General features: G+C 37.5%; 1 protein-coding gene across 9 annotated transcripts in view; it reads right to left on the bottom strand.

The window, feature by feature from the left end:
- celf6 (CUGBP Elav-like family member 6) overlaps positions 1-16,263 on the bottom strand; it is a 146,986-nt gene that overhangs the window by 39,388 nt on the left and 91,335 nt on the right. For 6 of the 9 annotated variants that reach the window (XR_015940513.1, XM_088641826.1, XM_088641829.1 and 3 more), the window contains 2 exons: positions 13,493-13,541; positions 1,968-2,096 (listed from right to left, as the gene is read on the bottom strand). Coding sequence is in view for 8 of the 9 variants with exons in the window: in XM_088641826.1 (XP_088497952.1) it covers positions 1,968-2,096; positions 13,493-13,541 (178 nt within the window). In the remaining variant the exon portion in view is untranslated. The remainder of the gene's footprint in view (positions 1-1,967; positions 2,097-13,492; positions 13,542-16,263) is intronic. The other 3 variants (XM_088641825.1, XM_088641831.1, XM_088641827.1) reach the window with 2 other exon arrangements.

Genomic DNA, 16,263 nt, shown 5'->3' with positions numbered 1-16,263 from the left:
AAAGTAAGAAAGATTCATTAATACTGTAGCATATACAGTACAAGGACAAATAAGTACAAGTTCCGATATTTCGATCAAAAGGAGGATGTAAAAAGATCTTTGCTCTGAGTTTTGGAATACAGGAAATGTGTCTTATATCCACCAAATCCTTTTCCACATTTTCTTGCATTGGTGAGGGTCACCTGGGCTCCTTCCTACTGTAGTTGCATTAAAATAGTCACTTTATTATTGAGCCTCATTGGTTTGTCATAATTAGCATCTTCTCATACATATCAATATTGGGAGGAGGTGTAGCCTATGAAAGCAGAGGGATCAGGGCAGATTTTTCTGATAATTTGATCACAGCCCATAAAGTTAATAGTTAATTGGAAGTGTTAACATTCAGCATTGGTATTAGAGGCCCACATTACTACAGAGTTGTTTGGTTCCTTTTGTGTGTCTGGGGAAATGGTCTGAGACATTTTTTCAACATTCTGGACATGCATGACACAGTGCTAATTGTTTAAATTACGTAATATTTTTGACCACCACCACATAGCAGAGATGTATATCTACAACTACAGTATGATATTTGTAATATTGATTATTTTCTAATTTGCCACATCCAGCACGTAATACTGCAAATGAAAGGCACGGATGTGCCAGATTCATGTTAGAAACAACCACCATCAAATGACATTAACACAAAAAGCTAAGAGTCGAAATTATGCATCGTTACCACATTTTAAACCATAATGTAAATGAAGTAAATACCACTTCAGCTAATGAGTTATTAAGACTGAGTGAATAGGGTATAATTCCAGCAAAAACACACTGTTATGAGCATTGCATCTGTCTGGCAGACCAGCACAGCTTTATTCATTTCAGTTTCTGTTAATTAAAACAAAACATGAACAAATCAAAGCTAGAACAAGAATCGAAAGAAGCTAAAGGGAAAATAAAGAGGGTTTATACAGTACTGTACGTCTAAAGAGAGGACATACAACCTGAGATGTCTTAATCAAATGCAAATCAAGAAACTCCTTTCAGCTAACCTAAACCTTACCCTCCCCAATTCACCCTCCTGTTTCAACTCCTGATTTGCAATAGTTCATTCTTACTCTATTAGTTCAATTGCTACACCTTTGCACCAATATGAGTAAAATGAAACATACATTGTCTCCTGAGACCACACCATACCAAGACATCCCATTTATTGCAACTTCACTCAGTATGGGAAGATCCAACAGTAAGAAACTGCTAGAACCTGCAGTAGTTCTGTATGCTCCCAAGTCAATCAGAGGCAGGTATGTCTGAGTAGTCAGGTGAGGACCTCCTTGCTAATTCTACATTAGTCTCAATAATTATGGCATTTGGTCACTTTAGGACCCACATCAAAATTGTGGATACAGTCAGAGTCATAAAATGAGAGTTTCAAAATTATAGGCTTCGTTCTACACTCATCTAATCACATTTAAATCAACATTTTAGTACTGTTTTCTACGACCACATGGTAATACTTTCCAAAGGATCTATTTAAATTTTGGTCATGGTCAAAGCTAAGGTGAAGTATGACTTTTCTTTTTACCTGTAATCTAACTTAATAAGAATAGCTGCCAAAATTGAGTGATCTGCATTTTCATAACCTAACCTGTCAAGCCACCAAAACGTTTGACTGAGACCCAGAAAAAATGCCTCATATGCAATTAAACTAATTTCCTTTCTGAATAAGTTCAGCTTCCTCAGTCTTGATATAACTTGATAACAAAAATGGATTTTCCATCAGCATATTTACAGGCAGTAAGTAGAAAAATAATATAAGATATTGCTATGTCCATCTGCCTCAGCAATTAATGCAAGAAGAAAACACAAGTCTTGTGTGGGTTAGAGGGACATATGTGAGTCACGAATGTCTCAGAGCACTCCTGTATCGAATTGGGGGCTTCTGATGTAAACTGTGTGAAGGGATGTGGGAGTTTGGCGCTGACCCTTACTGGCCCCATCAGGCCCTCTCAGGATAGTGCACTCTTCGATCTGGCCGAAGGGCTCAAACAGACGCCGCACGTCCTCCTCGCTCTGCTGCTTCCCCAGCATTCCCACAAACAGCTTCCTGTCTTCTGAAAGAAAAAAAAATACGAAAACAACAAAAACAAGAGATACAGCTGACAGAACAGTCTACCGAGCTGGGAATTTGGAACTCCAGACACAAAAAAAAAAAGTTCAGGATGTTGACCACTCCCGCTTTTTCTAAAAAAAAAATGTTATTTATTTCTAAGTACTTGTTCTAATAATTGTTTTCAGATCAGGGCAAATCATTTTTGGACTGACACAGATTGTGTTCCATGATTTCTCGATGCTTCCAGCAGGCAAATGACAGCACCATAATGTAGTAACCCAGCTCATATTTGCTGCTGCTAGGCATGGCTCCAGAATGGACAAGCAATCTTTTCCAGCTTGGATGCCAGTTTACTTACATCCACTCTCTGTATATCGCACATAGAAGTGTTTTGTTTTTATAACATATTTTAGAGAGGAACAAGCACAGCTGTAAAACACCCCTGAAACCTAAAATTTCCAGTAGCAGCAATCAATATTAAAGCTCAGTTTCATCTGTGATGAAGGGCATTTAGCAGATTTGCTGCGATTCTCGAATGAGAACTGCCACTGGTTTGTCCTTATGAGATTTGGCATAGCTGTTTACCAAGAGGCCAGGGCTAAGACATGAGTTTGAGAGTATGCTTCTTTCCTGGGAGGTAAACAGAGATACTTCTACAGTCAAGGAGAATTATCTCTTTCATTAATCTCCTTTAGCACCTCTCAGTCCTTTTCTTATGTGTTTAACGCAGTTATGAAAAACTTTCTTATGCAAAGCCCGAGAATTTATAAGCCCGTGCCTGATAGAAAGGTAAGAGGTATATTAGGAATGGCAATCTGGATGGACTCAGTCCTTTTTTGTCTTGAATTACTTTACTACAAGAGACAGTAAAAGGGAGGTGAAGAAAAAGCGAAAGAGATGCAGAAAGAGAAACAGAGAGTTGGGGGTGTGGGTGAGGGTGCAGACAGACACAGCAGGAACACCACCAGGGTCTCAAAAGATGTGCTGCCAGCTGTACATGCCAAACCCTGTTATAAGGTTGCAATTATGTTTGTGTGACTTACAAAAATAAAAATAAAAATTTGTTATCAGTTACACTGTATTCATTTTTTCTTTCCCTGTTTTACAGAAAAGTCTAAAATGTAAATTGCCTATCGTAAAACCTTATATTTTGCAGGTGAATAAAACACTTTGTGCCTCTGTAATGCTGGCAGGTATGATCTCCCTTACATGCTGGATGGTTTCCAACTTTGAGATGGTCGTTTAGTCACGCTTTATCTGCCAGTGCTGAAAATTAGCCAATTTTTCATCTTGTTCATTACCGCTTATCTCCCCTCGTTAGGAGAACCCAAGAGGCCTTGCACATTGACTGAAAGGGGCCTAGTGCGTGCTGCAGTTCCAGGGACCAGGCCTTAATTAAGCACTGAGTTTAGAGGAGGGTGGCACATGTGGGGCAGCCATCTCTCCCTCACAGTGTACAAATCATAACTTGCCTGAGTGGGAGATAAACATAGGTGAGGAGATTGTGTGAGGCCTAACCTTAACCTACAAGTATTCAAGAATCTCAGGGATTGACTGTCAAGTTTTGGCAATGCATTCTGAATGAAAATAAAAGAAACATATTACTAGTTTCAAAGACTTCAATTAGACTAATCTCCCTTTCCTTTACCATAATGAACTGTTTCAGTTTTGTTTGGTGTCCTCATTTATTTAATCCTACGGATTGGTGGTGTCTGCCTTTCTTGACTGATTCTAAAGGAAAAGGGCAGGGTCAGAAATTGTTAATATCTTAAAAATGGAAATGGTTTTCCCAGAAACAACTGTTTATATTCTGTTTATTGAATCACTTAAATACTTTTGTACATTGAGTTTAAGGTAAACTCAAATTCAGAGCCCGGAATACAAAGAATTCCTTTCATAGGTCTAATTCTTGTTTACTGCATTTAAACTAATGAGCCATAGGTCACCAATCCTCTTCAGTGATGCAAAAATAACAATTACACCAGCCATGTCTCCACAGGAAGGAAGATGGAAAGGCTAGTGAATTATCTTTGTTTTCTATAGAGGATACATTCAAAATTGAATTTAGAACCACTCTTGTTTCATTGCCTGACTTAATACTAATAAAGTCACTCAATTGGAATACCCAGCTTACTTTCTGCAGAGCTATACACATTGTCCAGCATATAGATTACAATTAATTAGTGTACTTTACACCTGTCTCTTAAGATGCAGTTATCGAATTTGTACATTTCTACACTCCACAAACGAGTTTGCTATAACCCATTCTCAGGTTTTAAAGTGCATTTAAGAATATGAATAAATGCCTTCTAATGCATACAGTGAATAAAGAGATGTTTAGCCTGAAGGAGAGCGAGAGTCCTATTAAAAAAATCAATGAATACTGAGTGGAAATAGAATTATGCATTTTTATCCGAGTGATGAAATTCATGTACTATTCATCTAAGAACCTTGCATACTGTATCTGCATCATGTTATTTTAAGTCTGTACAGACTGTTACAAATCAACACATTTAGACTGCTCCCCAACTGCTACAAAAATATTTTAGTATATGTATATAAAAAAACTGAACAGCATCAATGATGATTACAATGTTTATAAGTATCACATTATTAACATGCTGTATCAAAATATTTGGTCCTCAGACTAAAGGCTAACTATATTAACACTCAAAACTGGTTTGCTAAATGTAATGTTACACATTGGTGTGACTCTCTGGATAGTTTGTCATTGCCATTAATGAAAACGCATTCTTAATTGACTCATAGTTAAAAAATAAACTTTGTTGATTGAAAATTTAAAATGAGATGATACAGTATTTTGACGAGAAAGACAAAGCAGGAATGAAACTAAACTGAACGGAAATGGCATACATTTCATGAGGAAGAAGTTACTATCTCTCTTTTGTTTATGCAGTACAAACCAATGTCACATTTGCATTTACAATCACCCAAACTTTACAGCCCGAACAACATCAAACCTAGTCCCCAGGCACAGGGCATCTACTGTAGATGCTCTTGAAAAACCCTAAGGAGTGATGTCACCATAATAAGTCTTTATATATTATTTCTGTTGCACTTACACTTTGGAACACTTAAAAAGGAACTCAAAATCACAGTACCAAAGAACAGAAGAGGTCTCTGTTGTCAATGTTTAACAAGCAATGCTATTAAAACTCCAGTAGTTAGCTATGTGAATAATGAACACTATGATAAGTGACTGTAAACCATATACAGTACATACAGGTAGTAGTAATTGAAAATGCCAGTAAGAAAATCATATACTGATATTAAGTTATAGATGTTATACTATACTTAGTTATTTGTTTTTCTTATACAAATATTTTCCTGTTTATAAGTGGGAGCAAACCATGTCTACACCCTTGATTTATAATGCAAAGCCCTTAAATATTTTGTATCTTGTCATGGATATTTTGTAAAACTCTGAAGCCACCCTATTAAGGCAAACAGCTTTAACATAATAAATGCACATGATGCAACATGAAGAGTAAAATGGAGCAGGAGCCTGTGTATAATATAACAAAAATTGTTTACGCACACATGGAAAACACTTTGAATAACAAACACACTCCCCAATTTGTGTGTGGATCCATTGAGGGTTGTGGAAGATCTTATTTGCTCTGGCTGGTGTATTACAATCCATTATTTGGGATTTCTTTAATATATCTTGCCATGAAAACTTTGCTATGCAACAATACAAATACATGTAGCTAAAAGCTAAACCTCCATATTTAACAAGGCAGGCCATGGCTGTGCAACTACTGAACCTCAGCCATATTTCAGTTTTGTACTAAATAAGTCCCTTTCAGGTTTCACAATTTCTGACAATCTACCTGTACCTAATGAATGGAAAGTGCCTGAAAGTGCCAGGGTAAAGAATGCGTCTGTCTTGTAAACTTGCAAAGACTTTTCTTTTTGCCACCAGGCTCATAGCCTGCATGAGTTTTATTTCTTGACTGAAGTAGGAAGAAATTTCATTGGGAAATGAGATGGAGCGTCCTGTCAGTCTTGAGCCCTGTCCAAATCGAAATTGTGTGTTGACGGCCAGGTTTATGAATGCAAATAAAAGAAGATCAAAGAAGTTATATCAAAACAGTACTGACATCTGACAATTGCTTGTCCGGAAAAGCCTTTTCATTTCAACACCCAGTGTATTAAAAATTAATGGGTTTTGCTGAAATGGCATATGCTGTCAAGATTGATGTTTTTCTCATCTGAGTCAAAGTACATTTTTTAGGATACAACATTGTTTTTTGTTTGCTCCCTCATTTTTCCAGAAGAATGTACATAAGTTGCTTGAACGTTTGTGTCTCCTGGCATTAATGCCAATTCTAGCCAGCTTATCGAACATACTATTTCTGAGATTTTAGGTTTTGTGGCATAAAATACGTGCAGAGAGACCAAGAGAAGAAGAGGAAACCACATAAATACAAATCATGTTTATTTTAGAGCCAAAGGAATGTACTGTATTCCATTCTACTACTATGCTGATTAGCCCTTTATAAAAATATATTTTTCCACATCTTCAACAGTTCCTCTTAAATAGCTGCTCAATAGTAAATATGTGAAAAATGTTCTTTTATGGACATGTTTGTTTTAACATTGTTTATTCTCTACATTTTAGACATGCAAAGGCAGGTGTGGTTAATAATCACAATTCCTAATATGCATGTGCATCTCAAAGGTTGAATAATCTTTCTCTGAAAGCATGCTGAAATGTTACCTTGCTAAAAAACATGAAATTAGTCTATCGGTAGACTACCATGTGAATTATTTTCTACTCTAGTTAATATAGCCCCCATTTAGCATTTTACATGTTTTAGATACAGCTGTAACAATAACTGCTATTAATTTGGTAGTAGGATTACAAAATTGATGAGGTAGGAAATCAGAACACTGTATTTGGTTTGTACAGTATGTTTCACCACAGTCCTCGTATACTAACAGGTTTTGCCTCTATACAGGAATGAATCAGAAATTACATAAACATTACTGGGAAGAATTTAGCACATTCCATAGGAACTAAAGTCAGCATCTTTAGGCTATAAAGTTCTCAATGCAAGCTGACTAATGCCCATCATACTCTGCCCAAGGCAACTGAACAACTGGTTTTGAATTGATCACATTGGGCAGCACATGGCAGCTTTAACATGTAGTGGAATTGCTTCTATTCATCCTTTTAAATGAAAATCAAATAGAAGGTACATTTTTTCTGGCCCTAACCTCATACCCTTAACTTTGTTAGTAGATAAGGAAAACTTTCTTAAAATTCTAGGATCAAAGAAAAAAAAATCTTACATTTAAAGATGTTTTAAAAAATCACTGATTACAAATAGGGGGTTTAGCTTTGGATTTTTACATCATATCTTAAAGACAATTTATTTTATATATTAAAACACACAAATTGCTATATTATCTAAAGTGTGCTCTTTTTATCTACATTTCTAATTAACCATTCATTCCTTTTTAGTATCTACCACTGTACCGTTACATGTAAAAACATGTGAAAAAAACTGTACCACTGATTCATAATCTACCACTGTACCATTATCACTAAATGATAGTTTTAGATAGCATCAATAGAATACTATATACCGTATACTGATGGAAAAAAGAAATGCAACACCCCCTTCTCCACACTCTGGCCCTCCTGTCTGTGTGGAACAGGCTGAAGAGTGACTCATCCATGAAGAGGACCTGATGCCACTGCTGACAAGTCCATCGCAGCCTCTGTCTGCCCATAGCCAGTCGGGTGTGACGTCTAGGAGGTGTGAGCAGAGGGCCTCTGACAGGTCACCTTGCTCTAAGGCCAGCAGCATGGAGCCTCACTGTCCTGTTACTGATGCGGGCATTGTCTGCCGGCAGGGTGGCAGATCTGAAACGATCTCTCAGATGGTCATCTGTCCTGCCAATCTGCCAAAACCATTTCTGCAGTAGGGACACAGTGGAGTGGCTTACTCCATAGTGTCTGGCAATGCTGGCACATGACATTCCTGCCTGCAGCATGCCAATGGCCCTCTCACTTGCTTCTGGTGACATTCGAGGCACAGAAAACTGACTATGTGTGGTCTTTTTCTTGCAGTGACCTAAGCTTTGAATTAAGGCCTTTTTAAAGGTGACCTGATCAGGCATTGTTCCACCTGGACCTCATTGGGTAAAAGTGCACCTTACGAGCTTTCGTGTGATTGGCAAGTTGGAATGCCTCACTGCACAAGCTGTATTGCTGGTCAGGGGGCTTAAAACAAATTGACTACTTTTTGTGAAAGTATATAAGCTAAAACTATAGTATTCTCATTCGTGAAAATGTTGCATTTCTTTTTTCCATCAGTTATATTTGTATATATTTAAATTATATTTTGTCGTTCAATTTGTAGTGATATTTATTTTTTTTCAAAATAACACAGATATATATTAAATACTTGGTGCTAAACATTAATAATATGGCTGTCTGTTTCTTTTTTCTATCAGTATAATTTCCAGATTCTTTGCAGGCATTAATCATGCCACACATGTTAACAGGAAAGTTTTTTGTACAGTATGTAATATGTCTTATTAGCTGCTAAATAGTAATAGGTTTATTCCATGCTGGAAAAAAAGAAGAAAGAGAACACAACGTTTCGGCCGTGGAGCCTTCTGAAGGCTGAAGGCTGAAGCTGAACCTACTGTCCTGAATTTGTGAGAGAGCACTGGTAACCACCATAAAGTCATTTTGCCCATTTGTGAATTTAGTGAGCAGTTATTTTTTTGTCTTTTCTTGAAAAGCCCACAATCCTGGCAATCAAGAATGAACAAGTAATAGGTTTATTCCATGCTGAAAAAAAGAAGAACGAGAACACAACGTTTCGGCCGTGGAGCCTTCTTCAGCCTTCTTCCACTCCTGAAGAAGGCTCCACGGCCGAAACATTGTGTTCTCTTACTTCTTTTTTTCAGCATGGAATAAACCTATTACTTGTTCCTTTGCAGCCTACACATGCTGACGCAGCTACCCACCTGAACTACTTAGCTGCTAAATGTTCAATTCCTGTCTTCTTTTAAATATGAACAGATCACATTATTTTTGGTTTTCAACAGATGCTGCTACTGGAATTCATATAGAACATGACTAGAGTAAGAGACAGAAAATTTAGATTAATTGAATGTATGGCAATTTCTAACTCCTGTAGATACTGAAGGCTGAAGACAGCCATTCAGAAATCCACATGCACATAGCCCATTGATCTTTTCTGCTCCAACATGCTGGGTAGGGCATGTCAGTACTGCACAGGGCTGCATCAATTCCATAATTTCTGCTAGAGTCCCATTCAGACAAGCAGAAGACTACAAGGACGAATTCAGGCAAAAAGTCCCCTCACAAAGGTTACAAAGGAAAAGCCCCTGCAGAAATTCCAGGCTGTGATGGAAAGGAGGACTCATTGTTATCACAGCTAATGAAAGAGAATGGGGTTTGCAACCTGCCTGCCGTCTCTCTTCATCTCCCCGGTAATTGGATGTGTTCCATATTTCGCCGAACTCCAAGGAGTGGGACAGAGCAAACAAACAGATTGTGTTTAGATAACGGCCATCTCCAATCAGAGATTATCAGGCTTGATCTTTTCCTCACTGAGACACCAGCAGACAAGGTCACGGGGAAGAAATTCCCAGCAGAGTGAAGGCAGCTCTGCTGTCTTTTATTACTCAGTTTGTGTGTGTACTCAGCTTCTCACTGCTTCCTCTGCAAACTCAATCGCCACACCTCTCTGCGAGCTGCTGGTACAGAGACTGATGGGAGGTCAGACATATTGAGGGACATACGCTTCCTAATCCTGAGTATAGATTTAGCAAAAGAGTTAAATTCTGAGTGGCTTGCTCAAAAACACATTGTAGGTTGCATTGGAGTGAGAAATACATTTGGCTGTGTATTAGCGCTCATAGACGGGGGTTTAGACAGTGTTGTGTTCATGATAGGACAGTGAGCAGTATGGTCCAGGAGAAATGAAAATTATTGTCATCTTATGAGTCAAAGCTACTCATAAATACACTCATTATTAAATAAAAATGCATATCTAATTTTATTTAGCATTGGAATGTTTTCAGAATCCACCCATAAATGTTCACTAGTAAAAGGGCCTGAGCATACTCAGAACGTAAAGCAGTATTCCACACAGATCTGAAATGAGGTGATGCACTACCAACATGCTTTGCTTTGGCTCACTCAGCTGTAAAATGTCTTTTCAATAGATGCATTTTTTAAGGAATAACAAGGTAGCAGGACTAATAACCATCTAAACACAAAACTCAAAGAACCTCCTAGAAGTTCCCACACAATGGATAGGAAACAGCAGTAAGGCACATATTTCAGGCTTTCTGGGATGAATCCCTAAAGATAGAATGATAGAATCGTACAGAAAACTAAAAAGCAAAACAAGTCTCTCATTAAGTTTAATTTTCAATTCTGCTTTTTTCTTCGACTTTACAGTCCAGGTGCCTGCTGACATTAAAGCTTTACATTTCTGTGCCCATGTTGGTACAGTATATAATGTAGTTTCCAGCCCTTTTTTAACAGCCCTCAAAAGCAGTCTCTCAATCGCATATGCAGACTGTCAATTCAGAGACGTGCATCAACCAATATGTAGTTCATGCATTTTTTTTCTTTTGCTTCTTGTTTTTCTCCTTTTCTGCCTCTCGAAAACAGTAGTAATTGATAGCATGGCCCATGTATCCTTCTCTCTTAAACCGAATGTCCAATTTATCTCCGTAAAATGCAGACTGGCTCCATCCCAAGCCTTGTCAGTCGGACTTTGCCTGGTTTTAGATGGCCATTAATTAAAGTGGCGCTGTGACAAAAATAGGATCTAAATGGGATTTGCGTGGTGAGGAAATCAGCTGCCAAACCCTAACCTTGCTGTGTAAATCACAATCAGACCTCTTTACAAGGAGAGAAGGGGGGAGGGGTGGTAGTGTCAAGGAAAACCTCAAATGGCCTTATACTTAAACCTGGGTCTCTGTCACATTTACTTACACTGCTGTGCAAAAAACTTAGACACAAACAGTACTTACGATAGTTGTATATTATGAGCATCAGCAATTTACTCACTATCTCCACTATGGTTTTCTGCCATTAGAAAAACTTTGATTGGCACCACTGAAATGTAATAGAAAACCTTAATGAAGTACTGTATTTCTGTATTTAGAATCAAACCCATTGGACTTCTTTAGAGCCAGCAGTGAAATGTGAACCATACATACAAGTGGCATCCACTGGGAAGTGCATTTAGAACTGAGACTAGTAGACAGGTACCCAGCCATGTTGTCAAAGCTCGTAAAAGAAGCCTGTCATTGTTCAAGAAGAAAATGGATGAGATCCTCACATCACTTAACTATTAACAGCCAAGCAATCTAGAAAGGTGGAATTACTCCCTGCTGTTTGCACCCTTTCTCATTTTGGTCAACAACTTGGTCTGGATGAAAAGAAGTCAATCCTGCAATCTAGCTATCTTTGACTCATATTGGTCATAATCATTTCAAACGTTTTAGCACAGCAATTCAAGGTAAAGCATACAGAAGAAGCCAACATAAAGTGCTCAGCAGTTTGGTTAGATCCTTATGAATGCGATGGGACAGATGTTTTAGAGGTTATTTGGTGTAACTTTCCTAGCTGAAAGAACGGCAGCCTGACTGTAAGGATGAGTCTGATCAGACCCGCCTCAGTAGAATGAGGAATGAGCTGGGGAGCTGCTGCAAGGGTAGAAGGGGAGAAGTACGCAAAAGTCAGTCCACAAGGTAAGGTATATAAATTGTATATAAAGAAGAGGGGAAGTGTGTAAAATTAGGATCTAACCTTCTTCCCAACTGTATGTTATAACTTCAATTTGTAGTGGATAATCCATCACATTTAGCAATGAAATTCAATTGACTCACTATCAAGTGTTCTTCATTAGTCTGCTTTGTTCCTCTATGCGGATCTACATGTATACAGTTAAAATGCTATTTTTTGTATGACAAAATACAGATCTGCTGTATTATGAAAATCTTAAAACATAACTTAACATAACATAACTTCAGGAGGCCACCATAAAACATGTTTCTGCATAAACAAAGAAAAGAAAAACATTCCATGAAAAGAGTGCAAAATGCCTAAGACTTTTCCACAGCAGTGTATTTATAATACTTAAAGCCTTTCATTTTTACTTTACTGACAATGCATTTGGTGATCATGAAGAATGATGCCTGTAAACAGCTTGGCCTGTCTTGGCTCGCACACTTAGAATTTCCTCTAAGAGCTCTTTGAGTACATCTCAGCTTTCACTTGCTATTAAACATCCCATTTTGTGATGTCTTTTTTTGTTTATGGCGTAGTAGCATGGAGCAATTTTAGAATTCCCTGAGACAACCAAATTTTTAGTTTGCACCCATAGAACATTTATTTTAAGCGCAGATGACATTAAGCGCAGTTTCTATCAGAGACTTAGTGTATTCAGTTTAATAACAAATAAAATAACTCATCGTGTTATGGCAGGAAAACAGTTATGAGTACAGCCTTGATTCTGAGAGAACTATAATGCAATATCTTGCCGGAAATTTATTCAATGCTTAATATTTTAAGACATACTGTAGCATGTACTATGTATCCATGTTTGTTTAAGTCTGATATTAACTTTATATAATACTTTTTAGAGGTACAGTAAATGTAAGCAAATTAAAGAGTGAGATTATCAACAATATTACTTACATTTGTATTTTAATAGTTTCTATTAGTGCTTTATTTGCACTTTGAATTAAATTTACACAAACATTTTAAGACTACACACCAATTTCTTAATGTGCTTTTTTTTACATTTGGAGTACATTAGCTCTTACGAGACATAATGGAAAATGTAAGATTCAAGGTGGAAAATCAAGTCTACAGTTCAAAATCTCTGACTGTCAGCTTGGATAGTGAAATCTACATAAATGTAATTTGTCCCATCATTCTAGCTTACGAAAACTTGTAAAAAACAAAAGCTAATCTTTGTTCCATATTATTTGAAAACTGTGTTGAACCATTTCAATCATTAAAACGTGCTTTAATTAATAATTTAGGACTGGGGTTTTATAGTGTTCTACACAATAAAAACATGTGGGCTCTTACCCAACCCAGCAATACTATTACTCTCATTGTTTACACTATTGTCCTAAACCAGCTGAGAATCCTCAGAACCTGCTTTTGTAGAAAGACTTCTCAGAACCAGCCTTCATTCGTTTCTTACCTGAGGCAGACTTGAACCTTAGGCATTCAGAAATGAAAGACCCCAAAATGCTACTGCAAAAAGTCCTGTTTGTTATCTGGATAATTGTGTGTTTGGTTGTCTGTATAATAAAGAAGAAGGCCAAAAATGAGAACAGAAAATGGTTAGTTACCTCCTCGTCCTTCACTGTCTGCTGGTTTCACCTGGATTGGCCGGTTCATCTGCAAGGGCAGAGAAAAGATGATGATTACAAAGCAGCATTTTCTCATGCTAGGGGCTGAATATGCTGCCATCTTCGCTAGCATAGACATTTGAAGAAGGTGGAAAAATAAACGATCTGAGTATTTTGAATTTTCTCCATGTTAGCCTGCTAGACTAATCCACATGCAGGAGCAGTTTTCTTGTTGAATAAGAATCATGCTATGGTACAAAAGAATAACCACGTTATTTCATCAGAAATTCAAGTTTTATATTGGAAGTTTCTTTGTTGTTTTCTGTTCATTAATGCAATTTGTGGATGGAATAACAACCAGAAGTTTTACTTTTATTCAGACAGTAAGCATCTTTAAGCACCTTTATTATTATTTATGCAAGATGAACTGCATGTAAGTAGCCTGCAGAAGATACCAATGTGATTAAAAGTCTCAAACTTAAAGACATTTACAGTAAATAAACCTGCAGAAAACAACCTTACTGCATATAGTGTATTATTCTTTTGATAAGGCTGCCTGAAATGGTGTAACAATAAAAGATAACCTTATAACGTACTTGCAAACATACAAAGATTTTTTTCAAATGATTATGACACAACTGATTTGAATAACAAAGAACTATCTGCACATTTATATGTGGGATATTCAAAAAACCTAAACTATTTAAAGGGGGGGATTTCAACAGCTGTCTCTTGCATTTGCTTCATCATTACTTTAATTTATGTAATTTTTGCTATTTTTTCATTTCTTTTTTTACTTTACTGAATGCATTCTGTAAGAACCTCTCTTGGTTTTACCAACAAGAGTTTTTAGTTGCCATGCTGACTGCTTCACCATTTAAACAAATCTAGACCCCCTTAAAAGAGATCAGCCTTGTCTTTGAGTTACATCATGCCCAACATCATGCCCACTGTATGACCTAAAGAAACATCTGTGCTCATTTGTTATAAATCGAAACTGAAAATTGTTTACTATTATACTGTAGAAAGAACCTCATATTTTAAAAAATATATAAATCATGAGTTCTCATTCAGTTACTTTTTCTTCCACTATTTTGTTATTAATGCCTGTCTTATCAAATATACTTGACAAAGTAATCAAAACTGACATGAAATTGACATGTAATTTGAACTTCTTTATTTTATTATAGGATTATGTTACTATAAAAAAAAAACTTTTCTGAAATTTCAGAATAAGAGCAGTAAAATGTGAAAAAACTAAAATGTACTACTGTATGTGGCTCCAATAATTTGCTTACCTCTAGCGATATTTGAAAAGCTCATCAGGTGAATTTTATTTTATGCTTCTAAAGGTGTTGTACTGTATACTATATATACTGATGGAAAAAAGAAATGCAACACACTCTGGCCCTCCCGTCTGCGTGGAACAGGCTGAAGAGTGACTCATCAGTGAAGAGGACCTGATGCCAGTGCTGATGAGTTCATCGCAGTCGCAGGAGGTGTGAGTAGAGGGCCTCTGACAGGTCGCCTTGCTCTAAGGCCAGCAGCATGGAGCCTCACTGTCCTGTTACTGATGCGGGCATTGTGTCTGCCGGCAGGGTGGCAGATCTGAAACGATCTCTCAGATGGATCAGTCTGATGTGTCGGTCCTGCTCTGGTGTGGTTACTCTAGGGCGACCAGAACTTGGATGGTCATCTGTCCTGCCAATCTGCCAAAACCATTTCTGCAGTCGGGACACAGTGGAGTGGCTTACTCCATAGTGTCTGGCAACACTGGCAACATGACATGCCTGCCTGCAGCATGCCAATGGCCCTCTCACTTGCTTCTGGTGACATTCAAAGCATTATGGTGTGCACAGAAAATGGAGTGTGGCCTTTTTCTTGCAGTGACCTAAGCTTTGAATGAAGGCCTTTTTAAAGGTGACCTGATCAGGCTTTGTTTCACCTGGACCTCGTTGGGTAAAACTGCACCTAACGAGCTTTCATGTTATTGGCAAGTTGCAATACCTCACTGCACAAGCTGGTCAGAGGGCTTAAAACACATTGACAACTTTTTTTAAAAACAAATAAGCTATAACTTGCTATAACTTCCAGAAAATGTTGCATTTCTTTTTTCCATCAGTTATATTTGTATATATTTAAAGTATATTTTGTTGTTCAATTTGTAGTGATATTTAATTTTATTTCAATATAACACAGATATATATTCAATACGTGGTACTAAACATTAATAATATGGCTGTCTGTTGACTGAGGTACTGTACATCAGAGCCACTGAACATCCTAACAATTAAATTTATGCAATGCCATGTTCGAAAAGCAGGGATGTGTGACCCTCTCCAAAAAACTGCACTGGCAGGTCACATCTCAGACACACACTGATACTATGAGCATAATCTCACTGACACACAAAGAATCCATGTTAACCCCATGCCAACAGGATGAAAGAAAACTACATGGTCACTCTATCTGGACCATTGAGCCTGATGCCCTGCAGTGTAGAGAGCTCCTAGCTTAGTACAAATTTGCTGTGGCATGGCACAAGGACAGCAGCCCTTTTCCATTATACCTGCAAGCAACTGACAGTGCATGAGATCCCTACTAAATACAGACACATATAGAAAGGTGGTCCTACAGTGTTACACCCAAATGCAAAGATACTCTGACAGTGAGACAGAGGAAAAGTTACATGGTAAGACATGTACACTCCCTGCGCATATTGTCCAATCCAATCTTGGATTGTATACAAACACTCAGTTAAGTGGAGTGAC

Source organism: Lepisosteus platostomus, chromosome 7, assembly GCF_059453375.1.
Source record: "Lepisosteus platostomus isolate fLepPlt1 chromosome 7, fLepPlt1.hap1, whole genome shotgun sequence".
In the NCBI taxonomy this organism is placed as follows: Eukaryota; Metazoa; Chordata; class Actinopteri; order Semionotiformes; family Lepisosteidae; genus Lepisosteus; species Lepisosteus platostomus.
This window is presented reverse-complemented; position numbering and strand designations above follow the sequence as displayed.